This window comes from Ptychodera flava, unplaced genomic scaffold (assembly GCF_041260155.1).
Source record: "Ptychodera flava strain L36383 unplaced genomic scaffold, AS_Pfla_20210202 Scaffold_34__1_contigs__length_2629520_pilon, whole genome shotgun sequence".
In the NCBI taxonomy this organism is placed as follows: domain Eukaryota; kingdom Metazoa; phylum Hemichordata; class Enteropneusta; family Ptychoderidae; genus Ptychodera; species Ptychodera flava.
In genome coordinates this window covers 2,539,066-2,561,732 of record NW_027248356.1, presented here as the reverse complement: position 1 = coordinate 2,561,732, position 22,667 = coordinate 2,539,066, and the positions used below count along the sequence as shown (strand labels likewise).

Sequence of the window (22,667 nt, the reverse complement as noted above, 5' to 3'; positions counted from 1 at the left end):
AGACTGTTTATTGCACCACACTGTGCACTGCAAAGGCTCATCAAACCATCCTCAACGTGTGCAATCACTGTAGACATGACAAACACTTCAAAGATATTTGGATCTTAGGTTCCAAGGAAGAGCCATAATTTGGTTAACTTTGAAGTAAAGGTTTCAGAAGACATTTCTTACTTCAATAACGTGTCATATTCATCTTTTCAAAAATAAGTACGATATAAGCACTACTTATCGTAGCAAATGGTCACCATCACACTTTGTTAGAAAACACTACCATATACGATATGGAATGTTTAATCTACTTAATATAACATACTGAAATGAAAAACAGATGTTTGATATCCATTAACAATATTATCTATTATAAAACATCGATGATAGTATTTGCAAGTAGAAATAAAACGTGAAAACTAAAGGTCATTAGGTTCATGGAGAAGAAACTTTTATTCCATTTCTTTTGTGCATGTACCAGTAGAGGCAGAATATCTACAAAATGTATGGATATATTTCTTCATTTTATCAGTTCACAAAACTGCTGGTGCCTAACCACTTCTTTGTGAAATTTATTTTTTCCAAAAGTCCATCTTGGTAATGCTTCTCACCAAAGCTGCTTGACTATGTCATTATAAGTCATCTAAATTAGAATTGTTTTGCATTGTGCTGATGGCATACCTGTAGTAAATATGATATAATCACAAACAACCATCAGGGACTTACCCTCTTAGCATCATCATCAACTTTTACTTTGATTGACACAAAATCAACTTGTTAATCTAAAAGGTACATTTTCTGTTTAAAAAGAAATATTAAATTGAATAATACCTAAAAATTACACAATTGCCCCTTTGAGGTATTTTAAGTTGCAGATGTGATCTGTTCGGTGTTTTAATGAAGAACTGTATAAGTCTTTCAGGGGGATACTGTTTTCTTTTTATTATTTACACACATGAACAAATGACTTTCTTGTAACTAATTCATTCAGGTATTTGGATTAAGGATATGGACACAATCTTTGAAAACATGGCAATATACAAATGTTTTTAAGTTTATGTAACTTATTTTTACGAGCTTTCTTGACAATTTGTGACATGGTTCAATCACCTGAGGTCAATTTTAAATGAAACTTTGTACACCTGAAAGGATGAAGCACAACATGTACTTCTCAAAAATGTAATGATTTTGATATCAGACTGCGTTGTGTATGCAAATAATTTATAAATAATTTTTGTTACCTGTTTAAAACCACTTCTGATCAACATATTAAATTTCAATTTTTTTGCTCAGAATATGAGTCATACATAATTTGAAAATCAAATCGGAAAAAAACGATGAGGATGTCAGACATCAGCTATCCCATTTTTTACAAAAAGGGTTCAGAGCAGATTTGAAATATCTCTGCACTCTCAAAGTTCATAGCTGGAGTAAAATAATCGTGACTCTGGAAAATATTTACGCTACCAATACATAACAAGTGATAAGTTTAATTATGATTCCTACATGAATGTCAGTTGTTTAAGATCCGCTTAAGCTCTGTCTTTCTTGAGTTTGGTGGCATTACGTTCATTCATCACCATGGAATAATTTATTACCAATACCTGATAAAAAATAATGAGTTCAATGAATCTTTGTTTCAATGCATTCTTTCATGTATGTAAACAATTTCTTTAACAGTTACTTTTACAGGAATTAATTATCATCAATGATTTTTCATTTCACTTGTAGGATAATTCAATGCCAGTGCATCTTGCTGCTTTGGATGGACACCTTGATGTTGTGAAGTATTTTATCAAAACTCTTGGTATTGACAAAGAAGTCAAAGGACAGGTATGTAAATATTCATTGATGCCATTGATTTTTTTTTCAAAACGGGAATGTGCTTTGGTAATTCTATCCCATAATATGACCATCTTAAATATTTGAACACCTAATTTTACAAAACACTTTTTATCTTTTCAAGTCGATGATACCTATATTTTCTGTACATGAAATGCTTATATTTTGTAAGTTTTGTGCCTAGTTTTTTATATGTAGATGAGAATAATATAACTGTCTGACTGTCTATCTGCCAGTCTGTCTGTCTGACTGTCTATCTGTCGTCCTGTCTGCATGTAGTGTGTAGATCGGTGGATGATCGATGGATGTCCATCCTCTTCAGCTCGATGTATTCATCATGGCGCTGCAAACATCTGGCCTTCAATTAGTCTATGGGTTATGTAAACATGGCCTAAGGCGTCTGAGGATCTCTAATCTGTAGAACAACATAGTGTCTAAAAGCCATATTAAGAGCTTCAATTTTAACCTTAATGATATCAAAGAACTTCATTTCAAGATGCATTTGGTTTTGTCATGTGAAGGGCTGCATGATGATTGTAACTTGTGAACAAGTGTTTCCACAATTACAAAACATTGGTATTCCTATTTTATAAAACATGTGCAGTTTAAATTTGTTTGAGTTGTGAGGAAGCATGACCCAAATGATTTTTTTTACTATTATCATGCATGCTCCCCTACCACCCCCAGAACTTTCAAATCCCACCACCCTTAATTATTCCAGCCACCCTAGGTATGTGAATGCAGGCAAAGTATTACACTCTCTTTTGTTTTTCCAACACAACATGAATTGGCCAGTTTCATAAAGTTTCAGACTGAATTAGCTTGATATAAGCATTGGTCTTAGCCTGATCAACAATTGACAGTGATCAACAGGACTATAGTGTATGACAATGACTTTAAATGTCAAAAGCATTTTTCAGTCCCAGCAAGACCTGATAAATTAAAATATTAAATGTACTTATAGTCTTTACTGTTTTTAATATATTTGAAACGCAAGTTGAGTGATAATTAAGATAATATGAAATTAAAGATATATCATTCAAGGTGTTGACAGAAACATAACCTTGTTTGCTCAAACTTTACATAAATGCAACAGAAAGAGCTGACAATAATATCAAAACATGATGGCTGCAGGAAGTCACAGCAAAACGAACATAGCGCCTATTTTTTGGAACAAATGTGAGCTGTTTCAAGTTTAGCTGTTATGAAAACAAACCAAAGTTACATCATTCATGAACTAAATATACGTATGTCTACAGCACATTTAGATCAGACATTTATGCCTCACTTGGATGACATTCTTGTTTTTGTTGAAATGACCCTGGATTAGAATGATTGATTTATGCTGATATCTATCACACCAAGACCATTAATTTGACATATTTTAAGTATGCAATATATCTCCTCCCTAAAATCTAGTCTGTGAAGTCTGACATACCAACATTTGTGTTTTAACACATACCTCAATCATTGAACACACATATACATGCTAAACTCTCAACTATAGATCAATAAAACAAGTGTCTATTTGTTTAACTATTGAATTATAGGACAATAAAACACCCCTGATAAATGCTGCTGAGGGTGGTCACAGTGAGGTGGTAAAATATCTACTTGGTATCGGTGCTGACAGTGAAGCTGTTACATCAGTAAGTGCATGTTTGACAAGATGTCATTGAACATTGAATTTGTTATCTGTGATATTTCAAGGTAAATTATTAACATTTATGCTGATTTCAGATGTTGTGTCAAATTGAAATGTGATATTCACAGGTAAAACCAAACCTGAGAATTGTGTTAAATTGTAAAGCCTGGTCATATCAGTCAAGAATGAGGGAAATTGTCTACCATTGCAACACCATTGCAGTATGGTAATGTGAATAGCATGACAATCAAAGGGAAATCAATGACAAAGTAATGCCGCATCATGGCAGTTATGTGTGATGCCATCTATGTCAGAATCACTGTGAATCAAACGATTGTCTTTACATGCATCACTTTTAATTGTTAAATAAAATAATAAACTAGTTATGAGATGTTGTAAGGGTCAGAGACAGGGAGTTAATTATGAATTCTAGCAGTAATTAAAATCATAATGACAATATTTGCATATTAATGCTTTTAAATACAAGTTCCAATGTCAAATAAAATATGTAGGCTGTAGTTGACATGTAAGCAAAAAGTTAAATCACATATTTTGACTGGCTATAGATTGATTTGTGCTCTAAATTTGGTCTTACGTAGACTCAGATTTATCCTGGTAAAACAGTGAGTTTTCCCATATTAGAAATATGTTGATTGGTTAACATTGTGGAACATACTACAGTGTGCATTTTGTAAACGAACCTGGTGACTGGTGTAGCCGTATTGCATTGTAAGTAGGGCAGACACTGACATCAAAGTTTACATTTCATAAATATTTGCTAATGAACTGTTAGACATTTCATTATTAACCAATTCAGTCGACTTTAGGAAAAGCATTAAAAAAATCAAAAATAGCGTCAATGACACTGTAGCTCCCATCCTGGACTATTTAGTGTTTGTTCTCAGGTCAGATATTTGAACATGTGTGAAAGGGATAAGTGCATGAAGTGAAAATACTTAAAAGTAATGTACTGGAGACAGTGAAATATGTTTAATGTATTTATTCAGAATATAAAATGGAAAAAATACAGAATTAGATATATCGAATACTGTGATACAACCATTAACTCAACAAGTCATTTGCAATGACATAGTTCCCGCTTGTAATAGGAGTATTAGTCTTGATGGGGCAGGAAAAGGTCATTAAGAAGTATCACTGGAGTGTATATGTTGAGATCTATGGGCACATAGGTCTATGTCGTTGTTCCCAATTTGAAACACATCAGGCATGTCTAAGTTATGGTTCTAAATCGGGAAAAATGATCAGACCTCTAGCAGTATTGGCCAGCCAAGAAATACATATGCGCATTATAAATGAGGTACAAGATGTGACATCTTAAGGTCTTATATCCTATCAAAATTGGAGGGTATAGAACTTGTGGTTACTGAGATATGCATATATATGTATAATCAAGGTCAAAGGTCATCGAGGTCACATGACATTTTGAAAAAAATTATATTGCTAATTAATCCCTATATGCATCTCTAGCTCTATTCCCTTGCCCAGAATTATATGTGTACATAATTGATGAGGTAAAGCGTGTGTTGTCATAAGGTCTCCCATCCTACTAAATATAAAGGACATAGCACTTGTGGTTACTTATTTATTGACATAAACATATATTTAGGTAAAAGGTCATCGAGGTCACATGACATTTGGTCAAAAAATTTCTCTCCTACAGTTATCCCTATATACCAAAAATCAGACATCCAGCTCCATTGGCTTGCTCAGAATGAGATATGTGCATAATTATTGAGGTACAGTATGTGGTGTCATAAGGTGTCAAATCATACCAAATATGAAGAGTGTAGCACTTGTGGTTACTGAGTTATAGACAAATATGTATATTTGAGGTCAAAGGTCACCGAGGTCACATGACATTTGGTCAAAAAATTTGTATTGCTAAGTTATCCCTATATACCAAAAATCAGACCTCTAGCTCTATTGGCTCGCTCAAAATTAGATATGTGCATAATAAATGAACTACAATATGTGGCGTCATAAGGTGTCCCATCATACCATATATGAAGGGTGTAGCACTTGTGGTTACTGAGTTATGGACAAATATGTATATTTGAGGTCAAAGGTCACCGAGATCATATGACATTTTGTCAAAAAAATTGTATTGCTAAGTTATCCCTATATACCAAAAATCAGACCTCTAGCTCTATTGGCTCGCTCAAAATTAAGTATGCGCATAATTAATGAAGTACAATATGTGGCGTCATAAGGTGTCCAATCATACCAAATATGAAGAGTGTAGCAGTTGTGGTTATTGAGTTATGGAAAAATATGTATATATGAGGTCAAAGGTCACCGAGATCATGTGACATATTGTCAAAAATATTGTATTGCTAAGTTATCCCTATATACCAAAAATCAGACCTCTAGCTCTATTGGCTCGCTCAAAATTAGATATGCACATAATTAATGAGGTACAATATGTGGCGTCATAAGGTGTCCCATCATACCATACATGAAGGGTGTAGCACTTGTGGTTACTGAGTTATGGAAAAATATGTATATTTGAGGTCAAAGGTCACCAAGATCATGTGACATTTAGTCAAAAAAATTGTATTGCATAGTTATCCCCATATACCAAAAATCAGACCTCTAGCTCTATTGGCTCGCTGAAAATTAGATATATGCATAATTAATGAGGTACAATAAGCCCAGTGGACTTCATCCGTGGGGACCAAAAATTGTGTCACTGCATCCTTTTTGTAATATGAATACGATGAGAAACTAAATTTTTATTTTTTATGGCCTTATACATGGGAGTCTATGGAGATCTGCCTCATAAATGGGAGTCTATGGACGTGTAAACTAAAAATATGCAAATTTCACCACGATTTGCCCAAATTTGGGAAAGGTCACTCCTATGCACTTCCATACCAAGTTTCAAATCAATCAGACTTGTGGTTACAGAGAAGATTTTTTGACCAAAAATGGGAGAAAATTACAAAAAAACTCATGAAAAATAGCAAGTCCAAGATACTGACCCAAGATGTGCACAATCATTACATGTCAGCCAAAAGTACTTTCATGCTAATTTTTCATGTAATCTGCTCAGTGGTTATTGAGTTTTTTCAAGTTTGACTGTTTTTACATTTTTTCACTTAATTTGCATATTTTTGGCAATGACATCTTCATTTGAACAAAATCTCATCTACAGCCCATCATCAATGTACACACCAAATATCAAGATGAAATGTACAGCGGTTTTGGAGTTTTTGATGTTGACGGACAGACATACAGACATACAGACATCTCCCTAGCCTACAAGAATAGCTTCCATTGCCATATATACATATGGCTATGGGAGCTAAAAACCTGTTGTTTCTATTGTTTATTACAAATCTGACAAATAGTCTTTCCTATGTTCAACACAAATAATCTTTGAAAACTTCTGTCATTGAGCTGACAGTTGCTAAGTCTGATAAAATTTTTACAATTCAGATAGCAGTCTTTTGTCTTAACAATTTGCCTAAACAATTTGACGTTTTCATGATTATAGTACATAATACTAATATTATATAGGGCTCAGCCCTTGGTGTCGCGCCAGGGGTTAAGATTGGCAATGTTATTTGTATTGATTCATGATAAACTGTAATTGTTACTTCATAAACGTTTATATGAAAACTATGCCCAGTTTCCCTCTGATGAAAGCAGTTCACGTACTTACATAACGTCAAACCCTGCAGCAGGGCAGGTATAGATTTTCTGTAGCGTGTAAAAATTTTGGACAAAAATTGGCAATTTTTACAATGATAACAGCCTAAGGGACGTATTATGCAATAATTATCATTGCAATGGTAACCGCACTGCCCACCTTCCACTTGCTAGCTGAAAACTATAGCGTTCCGTCTAAAAACTTGCAATTTTTGAATCTAATTATTGACACAGGGGCGCTCTTCTATAATTCAATCCCAGCATTCTTTGCGTATGCCCCCGTTCATATGCACTTCAGTTTTCTCCGTTTATCTATATCAACGATACCTTGTATCAGCGACAAGGTGTATAATAACATTTACTGGCTAATAAAAGAGGTATATTTTATAAAAGGCATGTTATATCATAGTAATTTGTTTCGTATTTGTTTATTTACGAGTACTCAAAAAAAAAACATGGCGGCGCCCATCATGAGAAAGAAGGGTACACTTCCGGTTACTCGCATAGTATATTATGAATAAGCGCATGCGTAGTCAGTAAGCCGCTGGCGCGACTATTATTTCAGTTGTAATATGATATTGCATTTGGTTCCTGGAGTAGAAAATTGAAATATTTGTCACATGACTTTTGACACCAGAAATTGATGACTTAACTTTACCTAATGGGACCTCCAGTTATGAATTAATATATTAAAGTATGGTAGAAATAGAGAGAGGAGTTGCCTTGCATCCTGGCAAGCTTAATTTTGTAAATGAAGGCTAAGGGCTTGAAGCTGCAATTTTCAATTCCAGGTTCCCCATCAGTGGAGTTTTCCTCCTTGTCAAACACTCGGCCAGTACGATGTTTGATTTCTATAACAGTATAAAAAACCCTGTTGTTTCTATTGTGTATTTTAAAACAGAAAAATCATTGCATTTCCTGTGTGTGTCAAAATAATCTTTCAAAACTTCTGTGATTGAGCTGACAGTTGCTCAGTCTGCTAAAGTATTTACATACAATTAACGATTTTTAAAGTTTCTTAAAAATTTTGCCTGGACAATTTGACTTTTCCATGATTATAGTAAATAATACTATTATTTAAGTTCTTTTATTACATGCCTCATATATCGAACGTCACACGCTCCGTAGGATTCAATGGTAACTCGTCAATTACGTCGCGGGCCGCATAGTCATCATTGGACTGAAAGTGAACCAGAACTATTTTCAACTTGACAACTTTTTGATGTAAAAATGTTTAAATTTCATGTTTTGCATAGAAAATCCGGTTTTTGGAAAATTTTGCTGAAAAAAATCGATAAACTGCATAATATATCATTGCACCATTCTATGATGAAAATTGTTCAATTTTGAACAGATTTTCATCTAAGATTGAAATAAAGCATTGTATTACCATTGCCAATATTTTTAGATAAAACTGAGTAAGAGAGGCTTGTAATAAAAACATTATAGCCCAAACAAGGGACTCTGTGCGCTTAGGACAGGAGACCATTTGCCCTCCTTACGTCGGGCAAATGGTCACCTACCCTCGGGCACATATAGTCCCATGTTTGGGCTATAATATATCATGTGCTATTGCATTTGGTTCCCGGATAAGGAGATTGAAATATTTGTAACATGACTTTATTGACACCAGAAATTGATTACTTAACTTTGCCTAGGGGACCTCCAGTTATGAATTAATATATTAAAGTATGGTAGATGTGTGTAAGAGGCGTTGTCATGTACCTTGGCATGCATAAATTTGTAAATGGAGGCTGAGGGTTTAACAGAAATTATAGCCTGAACTGTACCACATACACGTAAACTCATCATTGTAAAACACTCAGTTTTATAGAGAAGGCAATACTTTTAGGGGTGCTTTCTAGGAATTTTATATCAATGCCTAAAATACTCTCAAAACCAACATTGCTTGGTTCTTTCCACAAAATAAAATGGCTCAAGGAAAGCCAAATTAACTGGCTTGGTAAGCCTCGCCCGTTAATTTTTGGCTTTCCTCTCGCCCTTGCCCATAAATAAACGTTAATGGTCAGTGCGTCGTCTGTTATTTCTATAATATCCACAGTAAAAATAGCTGACTTTGTTTAACTTGAAATTTTGCTCAAACTATTTGACTTTTCCGTAATTAGATTAAATAATATTAAATAACATTATCATTTTAAAATGCGATAACATTTGGTTCATTGAGTAGGAGATTGAATAATTTGTCAAGTGACTTTGTTAAGATCAGAAATTGAACAATTGCCAAGGGGGACATTCAACAATTATGTTTAAGCATGGCAAATGTGTGTAAGAGGAGTTGGACGATACCCTGGTACACTTATGTGTAGACTTGTAAATGAATGTTGACGGAGTAACAGAAATTGTAGTGTGAACTGTATCATGTCAATCTAAACTCATTGTTTTAAACACTCAAATTTAGAGAAGGCAATGCTTTTAGGAGTGTTTTCTTGGAATTGTATATCAAAGCCTAAAATACTCTCAAAAACAACTGCTTATTTTCTCTTAATTTTTAGTCCTTTGTGCCCTGTGGGCACAAAGTACTAATGTGATGACGCGGCCTCTGTTGTTGCATACAGTGGGCCGTATGCTGTGGACGCAGGTATCTCAGAAACGCTTCAGTAACTTTTTCTGAAATTTGGCCTGGTGGTCACTTGGGCATGTATCTCAAACGATCTGTTTTCTTTTTTTGATTGAATCATTTTAAAGTCACTTTTTTAGCTTTTTTCTGAAAACCACTATTTTCAATTTTTCCTCAAAACCACTGATTTGATTATTGTGATATTTGGCATGGGTGTTCGTATAGTTGAAATACCGTCAGAAATGTTCAAAATTTGGTGATACATGCCTTACATTATTTTTAAACAATATTTTTATCCATTTTTATTTTATATTTACTTGATATTGCCTCGCTTTCGTTAAAGCTACCGTCTGCGCATGCGCACAATTCTAGGACAATTCTGAGTTGAAGAATCGAATCGGACGCCATCTTGTTTCTCGGTGTGGGTACATTTTTTACGTCGTGAACGTTTCACTGTGTATTTCAATATGTTCTATAGTTATGAAGTTGACAGTGATGCACTTTTGCGGCTGTCGTGTATTTTTTGGTACGAAAGGCGCCTATGATCGACTGAAGAATGATGGCCTCCGTAGGCGATAAACACCGGTACCGGCAGGCATATCAGTTCTACTGAGGAAGCAATCCACTGGCCCGTATAGGTCAGGGGCTCACTTAGGGGAGAACCACATGATTTCCGGGGGGGGGGGTATGGAGGATTTTGAGAAAAAAAAATGTCACCAGGTGAAAGAAAAGAAAAAAATTAAGCCTGTAATGGCTTGAGAAAAAAAAATTCTCATAACAGACAGAAATAAAAAAGGAATTGTCACAATGCAGTTGAAATGAGCAAAATTTTGGAAACTTCATCCTCATGTATTCTTTGCTGGCATGCTGCCATAGGCAGCGCAAATGTTTTTACCACAAGCAATTCTTATGTGTTTTTTTTTCCCAGCGCTTACGATATAAGCATTCACTACTTTACACCTCAGTGCACTCGATGTTTCCCTTCCCTTTTCTGACCCAAGAAATCATATTTCAGGATTTCTGTTGCAATATCTCAATGGTATAGGCAATATCTAGATGGGACTATTTGACTTCTGTAAATTGTGAAAATTTAAAACACAAGACAGGAGTCAATAAACTAGTGTTAAAACCAATACATTATTCTCTCAATATAAATATGTTAGAAAGATTACAAGTTGACAATGAAAAATTGAGGAACAACAAATATAAAGAAATACAATGTGTGAGCCTTGTTTCTCTGACCACAAAAGATAACATCCCCCCCTGAGAACTTAAAAGGAATTGACTATTTTAAAGAAAAGCAGGTATAGTACTGATCACAGTTGATTTGCCAAAAAAGTGTTCTACAATTGAAAGTTGTATATATACTAGACTTCCCATTTTGTTTTCATTTGTTGGAATGTAAAATGAATACATAAAACCATCCTGTGATATATGTGAAACAGTGGCTTAAATTTAAAAATTCACTGCTACTCCATTTGAAAAAAAAATTGATGCAGGTCTGACAGTAGAAATAAAAAAATGCTGTCTCTCTGACAAAAAAAAAGTTCCTGCATACCCCCCCCCCGAAATCAAATGGGTCTCCCCTTAATATGCGCATGCGCATATAACAAGTTAGCATTGTTTTGCAACTTTGAAAAATCAAACCGACGCCATCTTGTTTCTCGCGTCTGGTGCGAATCTTGACGTTTTTTTTTTGGTTTTTAGCGTGTATTTGATGTTGTTTTGTAAATATGAAGTTCACAGTGATGGTACTTTTGTTGCTGTCATGTATTTTTTGGCACGAAACGCTCCTTCGATAGACTGAAGAATGATGGCCTCCGTACTCGGTACTCCCCAGTACCATTGCTTCAGCGAGGCAATCCCATCTGCCCACCGGCGGCCCGTACTAATAGCTGGGTGAGAGCGAGGGAACGCTCTGTCCTTCTACCTCCATGTCATAACAAACTAGCGTCGTTTTATGTTGATGTACTGTCCTTTCGACATAGCGATAACTTTTAGTTTTCTGTTGCTTATTTTGGGTAATTTTGACAGTTGTGCATTGATTTTGACATCATTGTTGACTCCGATCGCTAAAGACAGTCTGAGTATGTGCATGCTTATGTTGACCTAGCCCTGCGTACGATGGTGTGTGTTCCGCTACAGCTATTAAATCGTCCCGCTCACCACAGCCCTGCAAAGACCCGTACGTAGGGTGAGCGGGGCGATTAGCTGTAGCGGAACACACAGCATCGTACGCAGGGATGTTGACCGATTTACTAAGGAAGTACGCGCACTTCAGAATCACGGCATAATCCGACATGGTATAAATTTGGCATGATCATCAGATCATACATGATCCGAGATGATCCGCACGATCACAGCAAGGTCACGATAACTAATGTTGTTTGTTTCACTGTCGTTTAATACCTATATTTCCACTAAAAGACCATTAGAATTTCATCCTTGCTACTTTGAAATCGTGCACTGGCATGCATGTAGTTGTCAACATCACTATGCTTGAATGTAGTAGACTCTTACTATGAATATATCAACTGTCACTGCATATTGCATATGTGTGGAAGTCACTCCATATCATATCAAAAAATGTAGTATTGCGACGTTTGAGCTGCCAGAAGCCAGAATTTACAGTTTACGAGAAAGTTATCTTACATGTAAAACTCAGTTCTACTGTGAACAAAATGCAAGCTATGTTGTATAACTATCGTGAATAGCATAATATTTTGTACCTATCACCGTGTCAGAAAATCAGAAGGAAACAACCAGTCAGACAAACTGTGGTCAGGATGATACTGTCCAATTTTAATATTTGTCTCTCGGCACACACCAGATACTCATGACTGTAAAACAACATTTCCATATAATTGTATATTCAGTTTTTATATTTAATTTGCTTTTCACCATATTGTATGTCCTTCCCTGCACTACATAATTCAAAATTAAATATTGTCATTGGCCTATACATATATACTTGAGGGGTAAGCTTATTTAGTCTCACACATTAAAGATGCACTGTTGACCTACAGAGTCCAAACTTTTTATCATTGTATTGTAGATAGGTGTACACTCCAAATACTAAGTACAAGTGTGGTGAGTGTAACAAGCAAATGTTTTTTAGTCAATGGCCCAAATTTATTTTCTATATGATGGACAATAAATACATGTGTAATCAATGCCAACAGTCCAGTTTAAGTAATTTGGTTTAGATTAGCCATTGGCTAAATTTTCTCCCCTTCTGTATTATATAAGTTCACCGTTTCCTGTTTTAGATATTGTTGATCCTATTGAGTCCCATCTCTAATTCTTAATTCACTTTCATATCAGGGTTGTTGATACTTAGAATCCACACTTGAACTTATGCTGGAGCAGTAACCAACCAGTTCAAATAACTTTCATTTATGTCCAAACAATTTGCCAAATTTCACATTTATGGCAAATAATAAATAGTAAGGAGGTACAAAGGACGTCGGTGCCCCCGGGCCCATGTTATAATTGTTATTTCCATACAAACAGACAGACAGACTAATGACTGCCTTTTGTCGTACTAAAAGAGGAGACAAATAAAACACATTTATGTCACTATTTTCAAATATCAAAATAGAAAGCTGGCAGAACTATGAGGAGTGCTTTCCTAGAGTTCAACAAAAATGCGAAATAATATTTTCAAGAATGTAACATGGCCTAATAATGCTTTTTGATAATACACCCCTTTGAGTGCCAAAGTCAATTTCTGTCACCTTGATAAAATATAACCAATGAATTTTAGTTCAAATTTTACAAAATTTTGATTCAAAACTGTAGCCAATGAAAAAGGAGGTCCGTTTCATCTAATATTATCAAAAAAATACAGAAAAAAATCACAAAAAGTGGTAAAGTGTTGCATTAAAATTTTTGAGGGAAAAAGTACAGCTCTCAAAGGGTTGATAAAAACCATTTGAAGTACTTTTGTTTGGTTCTGATGATATTATTCAGAAAGCAAAGTCCCATCTAACGGTGGCAATGAATAACTTTGATAAAAAGATTACAATAGCCATAGGCTGAACTTCATTTTTCCATCATTCAAATAACAAGAGATTATGAACATTCTGTGTGCCCTAGAACAGTAAACATACTGTCTTCCCACCTACACTATGATAAAACAACAGTGCAATTGTTCAATCTGATAATGGTTTGTTCAAAAGTTAAATTTTTGATACTAGCAAAGTGCATAGCAATCCAAACTTAAGTAATCACCATATATGAAAGATAAAGTATCCTTGACTCTCCTTTTATGTACTGTATCATTGTGACAAAACACCATAGAAGACACTGTACCTCAAAAAAAATACACTTGTTTGCCATCTTGATCCGTCATGATGGTTTTTCTTTGCTATCTCTCTTGACTCACAAGGAAAATGTTTGTAGGCTATTTTTTCTGACCAAAGGAGAATGAGTTGCTTTGTATCTTTGTTTAGTTTTATACTTATTTTTTAGTCCCCATGGACACCGTCCGGGGGGACTTATAGGTTTGGTCATGTCCGTGCGTGTGTCCGTGCGTCCGTGTGTGCGTCCGTGCGTGCGTCCGTCCGTCCGTTCACGCAGATATCTCAGAGATGCCTGGAGCGATTTCATTCAAACTTGGTACAAGGATTATTTCATATGTCATACAGATGCACGTCAATTTGTTTTGTGATACGATCCAATATGGCTGCCAGGCGGCCATTTTATTATGATTTTTTCATGTACAGAGCCGTAACTCAGGCATGTTTCAACCGATTTTATTCAAAGTTGGTACAAGGACATTGACCCATGTCATAGATATGCACGTCAATTTGTTTTGTGATACGATCCAATATGGCCGCCAGGCGGCCATTTTATTACGATTTTTTCATGTACAGAGCCATTACTCAGGCAAGTTTCAACCGATTTTATTCAAAGTTGGTACAAGGACATTGACCAATGTCATAGATATGCACGTCAATTTGTTTTGTGATACATTCCAATATAGCCGCCGTGCGGCCATTTTGTTACGATTTTTTTCATGTACAGAGCCATAACTCAGGCATATCTCATCCGATTTTATTCAAACTTGGTACAAGGACATTGACCTATGTCATACATATGCACATCAATTTGGTTTGTGATATGATCCAATATGGCCGCCAAGCGGCCATTTCATTACGATTTTTTCATGTACGGAGCCATTACTCAGGCATGTTTCAACCAATTTTATTCAAATTTGGTACAAGGACATTGACCAATATCATAGCTATGCACATCAATTTGTTTTATGATACGATCCAATATGGCCGCCGTGCGTCCATTTTGTCATGATTTTTTCATGTACAGGGCCATAACTCTGGCATATCTCAACCGACTTTATTCAAAGTTGGTACAAGGACATTGACCTATGTCATACACATGCACATTGATTTGTTTTGTGATACAATCCAATATGGCTGCGGTGTGGCCATTTTGTTACGTTTTTTTCATGTCTGGAACCATAACTCAGACATGTATCAAGCAAATTTATTCAAAGTTGGTACAAGGACATTGACCTATGTCATACATATGCACATTAATTTGTTTTGTGATACAATCCAATATGGTCGCCGTGTGGCCATTTTATTACGATTTTTTTATGTCCTGAACGATAACTCAGACATGTATCCAGCAAATTTTTTCAAAAGTATTTTTATCACAGTTTTAATGAAGAGGACTCTATCCTCTCTGAGGACCTGTAATCAAAGTACCCATTAACAAGTGGGGACTGTGTCATCAACGATGACTTGTTTTCAATAGATAGAAATGTTCTTGAATAGAAAATAATCACAATGGAACAGTATATCATTCATTGCACAGGGGGATTGTGCCTATACTCAAGTAACATTACATTTTATAAAGAGTTCAAAAAAGACTAGTTCCTATATAATCATGCTACATAAAATTTCATTTGTGAGAATTTTTGTCCATCAGGTCTACCAATAATACCAGTGATCTATATTGTTGATGGCTTCTGAATTTATTACCGTAACTATTGATACAAATACCTGTACTTCATTGTTTTCATATTTCACTCTTCAGAATGGCTTTACTCCACTGCACATGGCTGCCCAAGAAGGCCATAAAGATGTTGCAGAGATTCTCATTGGTGCAAAGGCAAACATAGAAGCTCTCACAAAGGTAAGTGTAACTATCTCCTCAAGCAGAAAGAGGTAAGTGTGGCACTTCCACTGTTTGCCGATTTGTATACAAGCCAACCTTTAGGATGTACTTTTTTCAAATAAGCGGCAAACAATTGAGGTAACCTTACCCAGGGTCTCCAATAGTGTATGATTTACAATATCCAAATAATTAAAGTTGAAGTAACACATGAACTATCACAAATTTTGTCATTTTTTATTTTTTTTTGATAAATTATTGTCTCTCACAGTCAATGGATGAGCAGTCGAGATAACCACACAATTTTCATTTCTATTGTCCGTGGAAAGAAGTGACTGTATTTTAAGATAACCGGTTATTTAGTCTGAGTGGAAAATATCTTAAAATACCACTGGTTAAGCATTTTGAATATGCTTTGATGTTAATCTGCATCGTAGTGTTAAATATATGCATGGACTCACAAGTTGTTGGTTGTATCAAAGCATCACTTTAGATCTCTATCACAAGATGACAGTATCTTGGTGTTCCTGGTCTTGATTCTCATTTTACCACTTTATCAAGGCATACAATTGTATGTCAGTTTGTTTTGTGATCTAATATGGTCATTTATCGGTATGTAATTTGTTTTTAATCTGTTCAGGGCCATGTTCTTTTAAATTCTTATTTGCAGTTGATCTTAAGAAGGGAAAATATAGTACATGTACAGTTGGCTGCTATGCATTTATTATGATAAAATGATAGATTCATGTATTCTTTTAGATCTTATCGTAATCTGTGATGAACTTTTAAAATTATCTTAACCATTGTTCACCAATAAACTTAGCATGATTTTGACATCAACACAGCATATTGTAATGAGTGTCAGGCTCTGAGTGTTTCTAAAATTCTAATATCAGTTGTTGTACTCTCAGTAGAATGAAAAAAAAAACATTGCTATCACAGAAACAGAATTTGAACTAAAACAAAAAGTTATTCCCTAAAGATCACAGCACAGGGGATTCAATCTCCGATGATGATGATTAAATATTTAAAAATGAAGATAAATAAACATATATTTGGACTCAGTAAATTTGTTGTTATTGTTGTTGTCGTTGTTGATACTATTTGCTGAAAGAACTAAGTATGCGCTGCAAATTTCAACACAGCCTAACTATAGGCCTACATGTGCGTCGCAAATTCAACACAGCCTAACTATACATGTGCGTTGCTGCCTAACTATACATGTGCGTTAATGCTGAATGATGACACGGAGACAAATTATGCCGTTAAAAGGTTGGGGGAATCTAGGTATGACAAGCAGGCGTCTTAGCCTCGGTCTCCCTCATGATGAAACCCTGCTTTCGGGTAGCATCATGAGGTGATGGCGTGTTACCTGAGTATACCTGCCGAACGCAGGAGCCCCACAAGTGGCGTCATGGCAGCCAAGACCCCATGATGGGAGACATGTCTGATTCGACTCCCTCATGGTGTAGGCGCTGGTGCTCGAGTGGGACACGTGTGCTCTGGTCAGCAAATCCCCCTACACTCTTTATTGGAAACTAAACAGTAAATCAGAAACCAGCAAAATACAAATGGTGAGTGCAGCAGGCAGTAGTGTCGAAATAGCCGAAATATAAATGAGGCTGCCTACTGCGTATGAGAAAACTGGAATGCCAAATGTCCGAAACATGAAACAAAGCTGCTTTTTAAAAAAAAAAGGAAAGGTGTGGGTGGGAGGGCGAAAAAGCGTAGCGATGTGCACTGTGGCAGCAAGCAGTGGTGGAATGAAATAGGAGGGCGAGCGAGCTGAATATAAAGCTGCAGGTGTGAAAGTCAGAGGTCAAGGCATAAACGAAATATAAACAAAGATAAGGAAAGACAAAGGCATAAGCTGCAGAGGGGACAAGAACTAAAAGTCAGAGGTCATGAACACGAGGGGAAAGCATGGATGGAAGCTGGAAGGGGTGAAGGACACGAAGGGAAAGCGTGGGGAAAGGCAAGATACTGGGAGAGCAGGAATGGGAAGGCTATTGTGCCTGGAAGGCGTGGAGGTCAGAGGTCAAGGCGTGATCGGACTACGATCGGAGAGAAGTGGACAAAGGCAGGCGTCACAAAAGAGAGAAAATTAAGTTCCGAGGTCAAGAAAAAGAGAGGAACGAATGTGTGGGAGAATTAAAAGGTTAGGGACAGAGCCAGGCAGATAGGCAGGCGTAGGAAAGGTGAAGGCATGGTCATCTTGGCATTAACGTTGATTATAGTATTATACCATAATCAGACACTTAATGCTGAATGATGACACGGAGACAAATTATGCCGTTACAAGGTTGGGGGAATCTAGGTATGACAAGCAGGCGTCTTAGCCTCGGTCTCCCTCATGATGAAACCCTGCTTTCGGGTAGCATCATGAGGTGATGGCGTGTTACCTGAGTATACCTGCCGAACGCAGGAGCCCCACAAGCGGCGTCATGGCAACCAAGACCCCATGATGGGAGACATGTCTGATTCGACTCCCTCATGGTGTAGGCGCTGGTGCTCGAGTGGGACACGTGTGCTCTGGTCAGCAAATCCCCCAAATTAAGAGCGGCGGAGAAGGCGAGGCAAGCATATTGAGACGTGAAGGAGGAAGCGACTGAAATTCACAAGTGAAGCAGGCACTGAAAAGGGGAAACCGACCAAACAAAGGCGGGATGAGAGAACATGTACTGGCCTGAGAATTTACTTGGCTCAATAAATTTTACACAATCAAAGAGGCATATAATGAAATTCAAATCAGGAAAACTGGTCAAAACGGAAATGTCCGCGGTCTAGTGTTCGAGGTTCGAAGCACAAGTTCATGAGTTCTTGGAAAGCGTAAACTACAAAGTGAAATGTATGTAAAGCTGGCCAGTGTATGGCTGCTAGCAATGAAAGGCAAAAGGCTCGAAGCATGGCAATGAGGCAAAAGGATTGAGTCCAATGAATAAGTCTGTTAGCACATGGTAAGGATTTTTGGTACTGCGTGGATAATGTCTTCGGGTGTGCGGATGTAAACTTGGTATGCGTCACTGCGCCAACGGCCGAGGGTCTTGATTAACCAGTCCGGAAGATTTGCGTCGGCGGCGGTGGTGGCAGCACCAGAACGGAAGCTGTGGGTGAAATATTAGTTGGCGTTAGGTATACCAGCTCGTCGCAGGAGACAGCGGACGACATTTGTCAGGGTTTGTCTTGTCAGGTAGGTCCCATCAGCGAAGGTAAACAGCGGTTTGCGTGGGCTTGGTTGTCTCCACGATGCAAGGTAGTTGCGATATGCCCTGACAGCACAGATGGATGATCCTGATGGGGCGATGCTGATCTGCTGGCCACGTCTGTAGGGGTCGTTTTTCGCAGCCTTTATATTGATGTTGAGGACTTCGGAGCACCATTAGCGTGCGATTGACGTCGTAAGTTGTCATGGTGGGAGATGCAAATTCACTGATTCGTAGAAATCCAAAGAAGGCAATGGTGAAGGCTGACCATAGCATTAATGTGTCTCGTTCGTTGTATTCGCAGGATGTCCGTAGTGTGTTTTTTAAAGTCCGCATAATGTCGATGGTGATGGGGAGTCTTCGTCGAGATGGATCGCCCAGCTGTCGTTTGATACCTTGGAGAGCTCTATATAATAAAGGTTCGTCCGTTAGTTCTCCATACCCCGCTTCGGTATTCAATCGTAATACCGCACCCAGATACAGCTTTATGGTCTTGTACGCTAATGATTGTGTTGCCAGATGGGTAATGAATAGAATTGCTGATCGCTGCGTTACTGGTAGAGGGGGCAATCGGTGTGTGTGGCAGAAATTGGCATACCTGGTTTGTCCTGTCGAATAAGTCCGGCGCGTTGAGAGTGATGTGCTGTTGGCTATGAAGAACCTGGCTTGTTCCTCCAAGCTTCTTACGGTCCGTTGATGTGTCTCAGGATGGGTCTTGGTATGTTGCAGAGGACATCTTCCAAGGGTACTGGATGGGGTTCCGCTTGAGGTGCCAGTTTGTGGAATCGGTCCATCTGTAATCGGGAGAGAGAGTCAGCAATGCAGTTAGTGGTGCCCGTGATGTGGGTGACCATGACATGGAAATTGCCTGTGGCTGAGGTGAAGAATATACCGCGGATGATCTCCATGATGTGAGGACAACGCGAGGACCCTTTCTTCCAGATATCGATGACAGACTGGTTATCGCAGTTAAACATGATACGTTGACCATGCCAATAGTGTCCCCAAATTACGCAGGCTAGATAGATTGGGAACAACTCTTTCCATGCAATGGAATGTCGCTCAGTCGAGTTCTGTGAGGGGGGCCAAGGGTATGCAGATGAAACTTGCTATGTACATTAAAGATACTATTATGTAGGCTAACATTATTGAAAGGCATTAAGCATTTTTGCTTCAGCCAATTCCTAATTTGTGTATTTAATGAACTTTCCTAATTAGGGATATATACTTGGATTTATTTGATCAAAGTTGGCATAACATGCTATGCACATTGATGATTTATACAAGGTTATACCAATATTGATAGTCATTTTGCACTTTAAGTTTTCGTGTCAGCTAATTTATAGTTTGCATATCTAATGAGCTTTCACAGTTTGGAATATATAGTTTGAAGGACTTGATCAAAGGCATGCAATTACACTTGCTATATAAAGTGGTGATACAACAGTCAAAGAAATTAACTATTTCTATTTCAGCTAATTGCGTACTTGAATACTTAATGACCTATAAAGTTAATCTGTGGTGAATATTGTTCACTATGTTGATCATAATACTTTCAATGAAGTTGCAAACATGTGGCAAAGGTTCAAATTTACACATAACTTCGATATATAATGAAACACGTGAGCATTTACAGTTCATATCTGGTTATAAATACAATCGTTTCCCTTGAATCATTTTCTCAGAGGCGAAAATAATGAGATTTTAAGATAATTTACCAAGTAAATATTAATGGCTTAAATGAGAAGTAGTGAAAAAGCAGTTTAACTTTATTCCATACCCATTGTATTTTGATTGTTTGTTGCTTTGTTTGTTTGTTTGTCTTAGACTATTTATTATATAGAATATCACTTAAAATAACTGGAAAATAATCTCTCTACATGGCTTTTGAATCTGATTTCTGCAAGATATGGTTGTTCTTTTATTATGACATAAATTTGTCAGGGAATACTGAAAATGATCAATTATATGCATTAAATGTTTCATGTGTGTGCAAAGTATAAAGTGAGAAGCTTAAATCTTATGACACAATACTTAGTTTGCTGAATAAGCAATGCACAGCATGGGAATTTCAAATATAAGAAGAATAGGTTAAGTCTACATGTATAAATTCCAGTTATTTTAGGAAATGAAATTGCTTGTATGAGCCTAAATGACAACAATAATATTCACATAACTATTTAATGATTTAATAACCAGCACCAATGTTGAATTAAATAACTATAGCTGACATGTAAGCAAAATGTTTGTTCACTCATTTTGACTGACTACAGCAAGATTTGCTTAAAATTGGTCTTATTTAGGAAGAAAACTATAGAATGCAAATTTGTCATTGTAAAACAACGAGTTTCCCACATTAAATGTATGTTGCAAGGTCAACAATTTGGAACATCCTACAGTCTGCATTTTGAAAACAAACCTGCCGACTGCTATAGCCACTTGTATCATTAGTAAGTCAGGCACTGACCTCAAAGTCTACATTACATCGACTGTTAGTCATTTAAATATTAACAAAATTCAGTCAAACAAACAAACAAATCTAAAATCTGCTGTTCCTATCCCTTATTTCAATTCAGAAAATCACTGTCTTCCCTGTGTGTGGCAAAATAGCTTTCAAAACGTTGGCCATTGAGACAGTTGCTTAGTCTTATCATTTAAATATCACAGTAAAGATGGCTGACTTTGTTTGATTTGAAATTTTGCTCAAACAATTTGACTTTTCCCTTACTAGAAAAAATAATATTAACATTGTCATTCTCAAATGCAATAAACAGTGGGTTCATTGATTAGGAGATTGAATGATTTGTCAAGCGTCTTTGTTCACATCAGAAATTGAACAATTGCCTAAGGGGACATTTGGTTATAAACAAATATGTTTAAGCTTGGCAAATGTGTGGAAGAGGGTTGGATGATACCCTTGTAAACTTACATATAGATTTATGGATGAATGTTGATTACCAGAAATTGCAGTGTGAACTGTATCATGTACATCTAAACTTATCGTTTTAAAACACTCAAATTTAGAGAAGGCAATGCTTTAAGAGTGCTTTTTTGGAATTGTATATTAAAGCCTGAAATACTCTAAAAAACAACTGCTTATTTTCTCCTAATTTTCATAGTTGTCATTTCCATACAGACAGACAGACAGAATAATGAGTGCCTTTTGTCGTACTGAAAAGGGGAGACAATTAAAACACATTTATGCCACTATTTTCAAAAATGAAAATAGAAAGCTGGTTGAACTATGAGGAGTGCTTTCATAGAGTTCAACAAAAATGCCAAATAATATTTTCAAAAATGTAACATTGCCTACTTATGCTTTCTTCAGATAATATACCGCTTTGAGCGCCAAAGTCAATCTCTGTCACCTTAATAAAATATAACGAATGATTTTTTGTTCAGATTCTACAAAATTTTGATTCAAAACTGTAGCCAATGAAAAATGAGGTCCGTTTGGTCTAATATTCTCACAAAAATACAGAAAAAATCACAAAGAGTGGTAAAGTGTTGCACTAAAATTTTGGAGGGAAAAAAGTACAGCTCTCAAAGGGTTAATACCATTTGAAGTACTTTTGTTTGGTTCTGAAAATATTATTCA

The 22,667-nt window shown here is 36.5% G+C and overlaps 1 protein-coding gene across 1 annotated transcript in view; it reads left to right on the top strand.

Moving 5' to 3' along the window:
* LOC139127661 (ankyrin-1-like) overlaps window positions 1–22,667 on the top strand; it is a gene marked incomplete at its 5' end in the record, with an annotated part of 171,098 nt that overhangs the window by 67,257 nt on the left and 81,174 nt on the right. Inside the window, 3 exons of the mRNA XM_070693574.1 lie at window positions 1,720–1,821; window positions 3,381–3,479; window positions 15,789–15,887. Coding sequence (XP_070549675.1) covers window positions 1,720–1,821; window positions 3,381–3,479; window positions 15,789–15,887 — 300 coding nt within the window. The remainder of the gene's footprint in view (window positions 1–1,719; window positions 1,822–3,380; window positions 3,480–15,788; window positions 15,888–22,667) is intronic.